This window comes from Triticum aestivum, chromosome 4A (assembly GCF_018294505.1).
Source record: "Triticum aestivum cultivar Chinese Spring chromosome 4A, IWGSC CS RefSeq v2.1, whole genome shotgun sequence".
Taxonomy (NCBI): Eukaryota; Viridiplantae; Streptophyta; class Magnoliopsida; order Poales; family Poaceae; genus Triticum; species Triticum aestivum.
In genome coordinates, this window is record NC_057803.1 from 594,218,692 (window position 1) to 594,229,530 (window position 10,839).

Consider the following 10,839-nt stretch of genomic DNA (forward strand, 5'->3'; position numbering starts at 1 on the left):
AAGATCTACATCGTGTCCATGGGCATGGACACAAGGTTCAAGGTCGACTCCCACTTCTCCAATGCATACCCTTTCATTCACTTCTCGCTTTCGATGAAGTTATAGCGTTGAAATTTTATCTGGCAAAATACCAGAAGAGTACGACTCGTGAAAACTTTCGAGTTCACACATATTAAGGAAGGCATAGGTTCAACCCATCGGGGCATCTTAGAATCATATACCAGAATCTTTAGAAGTAAATAACTCAAGCTCGAAGGCAAAGCATGGTTGAGAAAGCAGACGATACAATTTACCAAAGGCATTATGTATCCGAGAAAAGGCCCACAAGGTTATTGAATATGAAGGGCGTTGTCAGATAAAATCCAACAAGGGATCTGGTGGCCCACAAGGGATCTGACGTGAGCATCGGTACTCAACTAGAGGAAGCAGATTATAGAAACAACTGACTAACTCAATTGTCAAATGCAAAGGAATTATGATTTCCAAATCAAGGGATCAGAAGCAATGCTCTGATTAGGGATGGATAAGTTGAATAGCCTTAGGGTACGATCAACGACAATTGGATTGGTCGAGAACCAATTCCAGTTAAAAGAATGGAAGCTCAGCCGGAAAGGTAATTTATAAGGATCAATGATGATTGCGTGTATTCGCAACATATTGAGTCAACAGACTCAAAATGATAATGACAAGGAATGTCAATAAGATTTCTATACTTATGGGATTAATCATAATGAAAGCAAACAAGAAATTCCAGAGCAATAGGTTGCTGAGGATTTTCGGAATATTGGGTGGTATTTCGAAGACTTTTGTGTAACACATGAACAACTGGGGGATGAGCGGATACTCGATAAGTGCGAGAATTAACCGTAGGGGTATTCAAGTGACAAAGAACAGCAAGGCAGTAAGCTCAAGGGATTATCGAAACAACGACGAGTTTTTCAGGGTATCTTGTAATAGACCACTTGGATGAATGTAAGAATAACAAATGCAAGTAGTTATCCATAAGGGTTTGCGGTGGAAGGTGAATTGCAAACGCGATGTACACAAGTTCTCGGGTTAACAGCGGAGAGTATCTGCAGGGTCTTCTGGTGCAGCAGACGATCATTAGTAATAAGGGGCTCTCCGGGTGAAAGTGATAACGAGATCCTAATGTTAGATTTAGTAAACTTCATTTAACCCGAATAGAGGAGAGATCAGGGTCCCAGAGTAAAGGTCGAGGAGTAAAAGATCCTACTACCACCCAATGGCGACGTGTGCCCGTAAGACACACAGCCATGTTAGTAAAAGTTTTTGCAACGTCTAGACTCGACTTCGGCCAAGGAGTGTGGAAGGGGGATTCCTACAGGCAGTTGGCTCTGGTACCAACTTGTGACGCCCCCGATTTAATCGTACACTAATCATGCATGCAAATGTGTACGATCAAGATCAGGGACTCACGGGAAGATATCACAACACAACTCTAAAACATAAATAAGTCATACAAGCATCATAATACAAGCCAGGGGCCTCGAGGGCTCGAATACAAGTGCTCGATCATAGACGAGTCAGCGGAAGCAACAATATCTGAGTACAGACATAAGTTAAACAAGTTTGCCTTAAGAAGGCTAGCACAAACTGGGATACAGATCGAAAGAGGCGCAGGCCTCCTGCCTGGGATCCTCCTAACTACTCCTGGTCGTCGTCAGCGGGCTGCACGTAGTAGTAGGCACCTCCGGTGTAGTAGGGGTCGTCGTCGACGGTGGCGTCTGGCTCCTGGACTCCAGCATCTGGTTGCGACAACCAGAAAGAAAGGAAAGGGGGAAAAAGGGGGAGAAAGCAACCGTGAGTACTCATCCAAAGTACTCGCAAGCAAGGAACTACACTACATATGCATGGGTATATGTGTAAAGGGCCATATCGGTGGACTGAACTGCAGAATGCCAGAATAAGAGGGGGATAGCTAGTCCTATCGAAGACTACGCTTCTGGCAGCCTCCGTCTCACAGCATGTAGAAGAGAGTAGATTGAAGTCCTCCAAGTAGTATCTCCAAGCAGGATCTCCAAGTAGCATCTCCAAGTAGCATCTCCAAGTAGCATCTCCAGTAGCATCGCATAGCATAATCCTACCCGGCGATCCTCTCCTCGTCGCCCTGTAGAAAAGCGATCACCGGGTTGTCTGTGGAACTTGGAAGGGTGTGTTTTATTAAGTATCCGGTTCTAGTTGTCATAAGGTCAAGGTACAACTCCAAGTCGTCCTGTTACCGAAGATCACGACTATTCGAATAGATTAACTTCCCTGCAGGGGTGCACCAACTTACCCAGCACGCTTGATCCCATTTGGCCGGACACACTTTCCTGGGTCATGCCCGGCCGCGGAAGATCAACACGTTGCAGCCCCACCTAGGCTCAACAGAGAGGCCAGCACGCCGGTCTAAACCTAAGCGCACAGGGGTCTGGGCCCATCGCCCATAGCACACCTGCACGTTGCGTACGCGGCCGAAAGCAGACCTAGCCTAGTGGCGTTCCAGTCCAATTCGGCGCGCGCCGCTCCGTCGCTGACGTCTGAAGTGCTTCGGCTGATACCACGACGTCGGGATACCCATAACTACTCCCGCGTAGATGGTTAGTGCGTATAAGCTCGTAGCCAACTCAGATCAAATACCAAGATCTTGTTAAGCGTGTTAAGTGTCCGCGAACGCCGAACAGGGCCAGGCCCACCTCTCTCCTAGGCGGTCTCAACCTGCCCTGTCGCTCCGCCACAAAGATCCACACAGAGGGCCGTCAGGACAAAGGTCCTTTCAGCCCCCAATCCGTGAATCACTCGCGGGTACTCTTCGAGCTGACCCGACTTTAGTCACCATCTGTATAGTATGTATGTATGTATAGTATATACCCGTGATCACCTCCCAAGTGATCACGGCCCGATAGTATAGCAAGGCAGACTGACAAGAATGTAGGGCCAATGATAAACTAGCATCCTATACTAAGCATTTAGGATTGCAGGTAAGGTATCAACAGATGTAGCAACAATGTCAGGCTATGCATCAGAATAGGATCAACGGAAAGCAGTAACATGCTACACTACTCTAATGCAAGCAGTATAGAGAAGAATAGGCGATATCTGGTGATCAAGGGGGGGGGCTTGCCTGGTTGCTCTGGCAAGAAGGAGGGGTCGTCAACTCCGTAGTCGAACTGGGCAGCAGCAGCGTCGGTCTCGTAGTCTATCGGAGAGAAGAGGGGGGAAGAAACAATGAATACCATGTAAACAGATGCATATCGATGCATGACAAGATAAGTAACGATGCTAGGCGTGCCCTAGCGTGGTATGAGGTGGTACCGGTTAAGGGGGGAAACATTCGGGAAAATATCCTCGGTGTTTCGTGTTTTCGGGCAAAGGAGCCGGAGGGGGAAAGTTGCGGGTTCGATAGGTTAGGGGTGTGTGGCGGACGAACGGACTGCGTATCCGGATTCGTCTCGTCGTTCTGAGCAACTTTCATGTAGAAAGTATTTTCATCAGAGCTACGGTTTATTTTCTATTAATTTTAAAAGATTTAAATCATTTTCAGGATTTATTTAAATTTTTTTAATGCAACATTATCCAGAATAGTGCACGCTGATGTCATCATGACGTCAGCATGACGTCAGCAGTCAACAGGGAGTTGACTGGGTCAATCTGACGTGTGGGTCCCGCATGTCATTGACTGATTAGTCTAATTAGGGTTTAATAAAACTAACTACTTAATTAGATTAATTAAACATGATTAATTAACTTAATTAATCCATTAATTATTCTAATCATTAATTAATTAATTATTAATTAATTTCTTATTTATATATTTATTTTTATTATAATAATATATTTTTTTAAATTCTCTTTTCTCTTTTTTTAAGCGTTCTGGGTCGGGCCCCACGTGCCATAGGCACAGGGGCCATAGCGGGCAGGCGGGCGAGCGGGCGTCGGGCACAGGCGCAGCCCGTATGGGCGCTGCGGGCGCGACCGGCAAGGGCAACCCAACTGGGGCGCCGGCGACCACGGCAGAGCGCCGGAGAAGAGGGGGGGCGGTGGCCTGGGACGACCTGGGTGGGCGCGGGTCGGCAGTGAGGGGAGCCGCAGCGAGGGGGGCGCGGCACACCGGGGCACGGGGAAGGGCAGCCGCAGCTGCGGTCGGCGCGAGCGAGCGGGAGGAGGGGGGGAGGCGGTGCGGTGGCCGTGGTGCCGTTCGGCGATCCAAACGGCGCGACGGGACGGTGCCGGGAGGGAGAAGAGGAGGCCGGGGCCTCACCGAGGGAGTGTAGGGGACGGGGCCATGGGCTCGATGAAGGTCGGGGTCGGCGGCGACGTTGGGGAGGCGGTCCGGCGAGGCGGCGTTGTCGAGGCGGCGGAGCGGTCCTTGGGTGGCGGCGGTGTCTTGCGGCGTCGGGCGGCGGCATGGGCGACGTGGCGACGACGACGACGCAGGGGAGGACGACGGCGCTGGCGGACCAGCGAGGTGGCCTCCGGTGACGGGGTCGGGGCGGCCACGGATGGGGCGCGCGCGGAGCTCGGGGGAGACGACCCGGTGCATGAAGGAGAGGGAGGAGGCCGGGAAGTGCGGCGCCGGTGAGGCGCCGGGGTGGCGCGGGGGCGCTGGCGTTCGGCGGCGACGAGCGGTGGGGGGGCGAGGGGATCGGGATGGAGAAGAGAGCGAGGTGGAGTGGGGGGGGGATCGCCTCGATCCAGATTGGATCGGGAGGGGGGAGAGGGAGTGGCGTCGTGGGGGGGGGAGTGGGGCGAATGGGTGGACCGGCTAGGGTTTCTCCCCTGGTGGGGGGCTATGGAGGGGAGGGGGTGGGCCGGCTGGGCCTGGGGGTTGGCCCAGTTGGGCCACGGCCCAGAGGGGGGGGGGGCTTCTACTTTGTTTTAGTTTAGTTACAGTTTTCTATTTTCGTATTTTCTTTTATTTATTTATTCTCTTGTTTCTGTTTTCTTTTACTTATGTAATATTTTATAGTTTTACAAAAAGTGAAACCCACATCTAAAATAGAGTTACAATTATAACTACTGCCACAAAAGGTTTTAACCCTGAACAAAATAGTATAGTATTTTATAAAATCCAAAATGCATATATTTAATTGTCTTACCTACCACTTTAATTACTTAAGTGCATTTAAACCTTTTATAAAAATGTGGTTTCTCCACCATAATTACCTATGCATTATTTGACACAACCCAAACAATTTAGTTTTAATATTTCAAAACTTTTGTCGTTTGCCTTTATTTTAAATTTTAATTTGACGCGGTTTGAACTAACGGACGTTTAGCATCGATAATCGGGATGACGTGGCTTGATTAGCGTGGGATTATTTTAGCAAGATTATCCGGGCGTCACAATGTTCAATTGATCTGAACTAATCGCTCTATACAAAGAGTTACAAAATTGTTACTTATTTTGTTTTTTCTTCGTGTCCATAGTTGCGGGTTGGTGAGGCGGTATAGTATTGTTTGACTCATCTAGTGTTTTGATCATTGGGCTACAACAAAAGTTTGGTCAGACTTGTTTAAATAGAGCCTTTAACTTCTATTTTATGCTTGCTGGCAAACCTGTGGATACTTATTGTTGAAGATGGATGGGTAATCAGCTCTTTGTTTGGAGATGCCTCGAAGTATTTTATGGCTCGGATTAGTTTTTTGCAGGAAATTATGGTTCAGATTAGGCTCCAGAAAATACTTTCTGAAATGAATAGAAAATGTCTAACCTTTCTAGAGGCTGCATTTAGGGGCAGCGATCTTAATAACTACGTTGTCATATACAAAATCAGAAGAATATAAGATACTGCATAAACTCAAATGTACCATATAATCTAGCAAGTGTTCACAAAACTATTAGGTGATGTCGGACATATCATCAAATATTTATTTAAGAGCACAATACACATACAAATGAACTCCATGGCCAAGGACTGGAATAGATCACTATCTATCTGACCTTTATATGTGACCCTGAATGTTGCTCTTTTGTAAATCCCTGAAACTTAGATTTAGAACCACTGAAGCTAGCTAGTAAAGGACTAAATCTGTGAATGAAGACAAAATTGGCAACATTCGCATGGTTTGTGATTCCAACTGGCAACGATGAGACATTTCTAGATAGCACCTTTTTCTAATCCAATGTTCCTGTCATAGACTATGACCACCAACGCCAAGCCGCGAAAATCAATTGCCTGTAACAACTAACAGAAAATAAAACACACAACCCTCACAAATGATCTTTGTATCAATTTGCTGGAGTTAATTCCCTTTGATCTCACATAATACTTAAGCTACACAACACTCAACGAGTCAAAACAATATAGGTACAATACTGATACCTGAGTGGCATGACATCAAATCTTCTCCTTTCTATCTTTGATAAATAACTACTGAACTTCAGGAGAAAGATAATGGATCTGCAACAACAGCTAAATAATCATAGTGGTATGCGTCAGTAAATATAACTATGATACTACACATGTGCTTTTGAGGTCAATAATGAAAGACAGATTGCCGGATATACCAAGCCCATGTCGTAGACGATGGGATCGATGCACCTCCACTGTTTAAAGGGGCAATTTCGCAGGGACGGGGAAAAGTCGTCCGAGAACCGGCGTCGTCCCTGCTTCTGGAAAGGATGGTCGTGGTGGAGGTCACCGGGGCTTGGGCGCATCGAGGCTGCATGGTAGCAGCACTGTCCCGAGAGGCAAGTGCTTCTCATCTTGACGGCGAATCTGACCGGTGCATCTGGATATGTGTGGAGGGGGCGGCTTGCAGCAGAGAAGTTCCATCCTAATCGGCCGATGGCGGCGGCGGCGGCGGCGGTAACAGGCCACCGGCCGGTGGTATATGGCTTTTGGTTGATGGCGACAGTGGCGTATCCGATGATGTAGGGATGAGGGTGCCACCGTTGCCCTTTCTGCTGCCATGATTTTTTTTGAGAAATTGTTCATTCAAATCACGAACCAGTACAGAGTAGGTGACCCTTACAAGCACACTGAAACGCAAAAACAAAGGACCATGAACACTTAGAGTACCCTAAGACAACCATAACACAGGAAGATCTCCGGAGCCCTGTGTCATCATCCCTAAATCTTGAGAGAAGACCCGTGCAGCAGAAGGATATGCAACCAGTTGCAAAAAGGTCATCATCTTCGACCACGGTACAATTGCCGCCACGTTGCTTCCTCCTTTCTTGACACCAGCGCTGAGAGGGCATGTACATCAATCTAACACACCTGCAACAGCCGTCGCCATCTTTGGCTTTGAGTACCGCGAGAAGTGTCCCTTCCGGAAGGAAGAGAACTCGAGTCATCCGACCGGTCCAGCACCGTGGCCGGGCCATCCGCCCAGGCAAAGCAGGATCTCCCACCAGCATCAGCACAGAGGAAGGAGAAGAACAACAGCAGCAAATCATACCAACAAGGAAGAAGAAGGGTCTTCGTCTCCCTGAATCCATCGCCCATCTGAGGACCCAAACGGCCAGTGCCGATGGACCTCCAGCCACCAAAGCCCGTGACCTCGACGAGACCCGAGGATCCCCAACTCCGCTGGCTCCTAGACGAAGGCAAAAGCCTCGCCTGACCGCGAACGGAGTCCGGAGAAACTTATTCCGACGCGACACCACCACAATGGCCTCGGCAGCGTCTCCCTCAACCCTAACCCTACCACACACCCACCTAGCGAACAAACCCGAGGTTCTCCCTCCCTCCCGCCGCCGGAGCGGCCGATGGAGAGAGAGGGAACCGGAGGTGTCACCGGTGGCGCGCAAGGGCCTCGTCGCCTCCTGATCGCCCTGTGCGATCCGATCCTACTTTTCCGGTTTCAGTTGTTTTGTTCGTGTACCGCCAATTATCTGGTGCCATGATATTGGTTTGATCCATATAGGGAAGACCTGAAGACTAACAGACCAGAAGATCGACCGATGGGCTGGTTTTGGGCTTTTGCGCTAACGCGTCGGTTACAGAAGACGGAAGCGATGCCCAGAGTTTTTTTACTTTTTGCCGGAAACGATGGCCAGAGTTGAATCATATGGTTTGATGAAAATAAAAAGAAAGTGATTGCCGAGGTAGACATGCTGCATGTCAAGAGAAATAGAATAATGGAGATGAACTATGTAGGTATTATAGATGCATTACTCTTTTGCAAATCCTATCCTATAAAATTCCTACACAGAGAGAAGAGAAGAGGCCTTGCTGACTGAGCTAGGCCAGCACACGAATTATTGCACGGCGCGGTGCACAAGCCATTGTCGCTTCGATATGATCGGGCGGCATTAACCCGAGAACCCACCAAACGCACCATGCCCTACGTTGTCCAACGGGCAAGCACTGTCGCCGTCCCAGCTCTCAACACCACCACGCATGCAACAGTAGCCAGCTCTCATAACGGGGCGATCTCCGTCGACCGCGACCGGTGGCCCGCTCCGCCGCGCCGCACGCACGTGGCCACCGCAGAGCTCCAAATCCCAAGCCCCCTTCCACACCCAATACCTTGCCTGGAATCCGCGGCCACGCAACGCCGGGCGCCACCCGCCACCGCTACCGTCACCTCGAAGGGCGCCAACAGTACGCATACGATTCTTGCTCGACTTGGCCGGCCTCCTCCCCGTCTCCCCGCGTCTTAAGTCTTAACAGAGCCGATCCAGAGGTAAATCCGAGCAAGAATCCATCCATGGAGGCCGAGTCGAGAAAGCTGCTGCTCCTCGCGCCCGTCCTGCTCTGCTGCCTCGTGGCCATATCGGGTAAGTGCCCCCGCTTTCCGAGCAATCCCCGTCGCGAGTCCCCAGCTTTTCCTCCCTAAAGCGCAGCAATTTTACCGACTTCGATTCGTGTCTGGATTTGGGTTTGCTCGTGCAGACGCGCAGTCGCAGCACATCGGCGTCAACTACGGCGAGGTGGCGGACAACCTGCCGCCGCCGGACGCCACGGCGCGGCTGCTCAAGTCCACCGCCATCACCAAGCTCCGCCTCTACGGCGTCGACGCGGGCCTCATCCGCGCGCTGGCCGGCACCGGCGTCTCCCTCGTGCTCGGGGTGGCCAACGGCGACATCCCCGCCATCGCCGCCGACCCCAACGCCGCCGCCGGCTGGCTCGCCGCCAACGTGCTGCCCTTCGTCCCGGCCACGGCCGTCTCCGTCGTCGCCGTCGGCAACGAGGTGCTCGAGTCCGGGGACGCCGCGCTCGCCGCCGCGCTGCTCCCGGCCATGCAGAACCTCCGCGCCGCCGCCGTCGCGGCCGGCGACGGGGCAGCTGCCATCAAGTTCTCCACGGTCAACACCATGGCCGTGCTCGCGCAGTCCGACCCGCCCTCCACCGGCGCGTTCCGCCCGGACGCCGCCGCCCAGCTGCAGGGGATCCTGGGCTTCCTCAGCCGCACCGGCGCGCCCTTCATGGTCAACCCCTACCCCTACTTCGCGTACCAGTCCGACCCGCGCCCCGACACGCTCGCATTCTGCCTCTTCCGCCCCAACGCCGGCCGCCTCGACGCCGGGTCCAAGATCACCTACACCAACATGTTCGACGCGCAGGTCGACGCCGTCAAGTCCGCGCTCGGCCGCGCCGGCTACGGCGCCGTCGACATCGTGGTCGCCGAGACCGGGTGGCCGACGAAAGGCGATCCCACGGAGCAAGGCGCCACCGTGGACAACGCCAGGGCCTACGTCTCCAACCTCGTCGCCCACCTCAGGTCCGGCGCCGGCACGCCGCTCATGCCGGGGAGGCCCGTCGACACCTACCTCTTCGCGCTCTACGACGAGGACCTCAAGCCCGGCCCCGCCTCCGAGCGGGCCTTCGGGCTCTACCACACCGATCTCACCATGGCCTACGACGCCGGCCTCACCTCCTCCTCGTCCGGTGGAGGTGGCGGCAGCACGGCCACCACGCCGACGCCAACGACTCCGACCCCGAGCAAGGGGTCAGGGGGATGGTGCGTGGCGAGCGCGGGCGCGACGGACGCGCAGCTGCAGACGGACCTGGACTACGCGTGCTCGCAGGTGGGCGTGGACTGCGGCGCCATCCAGCCCGGGGGCGCCTGCTTCCAGCCCAACACGGTGCGCGCCCACGCCGCCTACGCCATGAACCAGCTCTACCAGGCCGCCGGCAGCCACCCGTGGAACTGCGACTTCCGGCAGTCCGCCACCCTCACATCCACCAACCCCAGTAAGCACTCCCCCCCTGCACATTCGCCATTGATTTCTTCATTCTACTCATTGTCCATTGCATTACATGTGCCGGCTGACAGACAATTGCATATCATTGTACTTGGTTCATTAACTGTGCTGTGTTTTTAACATCTCCGTCCTGTGGTTTGGTTTCTGCAGGCTACGGCTCGTGTGTGTTCACCGGAGGCCAATGAAATGATGCAACCAACCGGAGCATGCTATGCACCACACCACGGCCGGCGTCTGCCTTGCGCCACCGCGTGATTGTCTGTCATTGTCCTGACAGGACGAGAGCTGAGTTGTTTGTGTACACACATCCTGTTTATTTTTCTGGACAAGCAAAGGCGCCATTCATTCGAATTTAAAACATTTTACATGAGTGATGGTACATCCCTGCCTAATTATATCTGATCAAGCTTGGAACAAAGGACAGTGCCTATCAGAGTGAACAACGTTTCTCTCTCTCGAATACGCACGAAACTCATTCTATAAAGAAGAAGGGGAAAGACTTCCCAACAGTTTACAACGTTATTAACAAGGGCGCTGATAGGCGCCGGTGCGCCGGCCGAAAGTTTCGGCCGGTCTAGCCCAGGCCGTTGGATGTGAGCCGCGCGGGTCGTTGGATCCAGGAAAAAAAAAACGAATCGCCCCCGGCTTCTTCTTCCTCCCGCACGCACGCGTAAACGCAG

The 10,839-nt window shown here is 52.2% G+C and overlaps 1 protein-coding gene across 1 annotated transcript; it reads left to right on the forward strand.

The window, feature by feature from the left end:
* Window positions 1-8,266: 8,266 nt before the first annotated feature.
* On the forward strand, window positions 8,267-10,540 carry LOC123087314 (glucan endo-1,3-beta-glucosidase 7). Its single transcript, XM_044509308.1, has 3 exons — window positions 8,267-8,731; window positions 8,847-10,148; window positions 10,310-10,540. Exons 1-3 carry the CDS (start codon window positions 8,662-8,664, stop codon window positions 10,342-10,344), a joined length of 1,407 nt encoding a protein of 468 aa, XP_044365243.1. The 5' UTR covers window positions 8,267-8,661; the 3' UTR covers window positions 10,345-10,540.
* The last annotated feature ends 299 nt before the right edge of the window (window positions 10,541-10,839 follow it).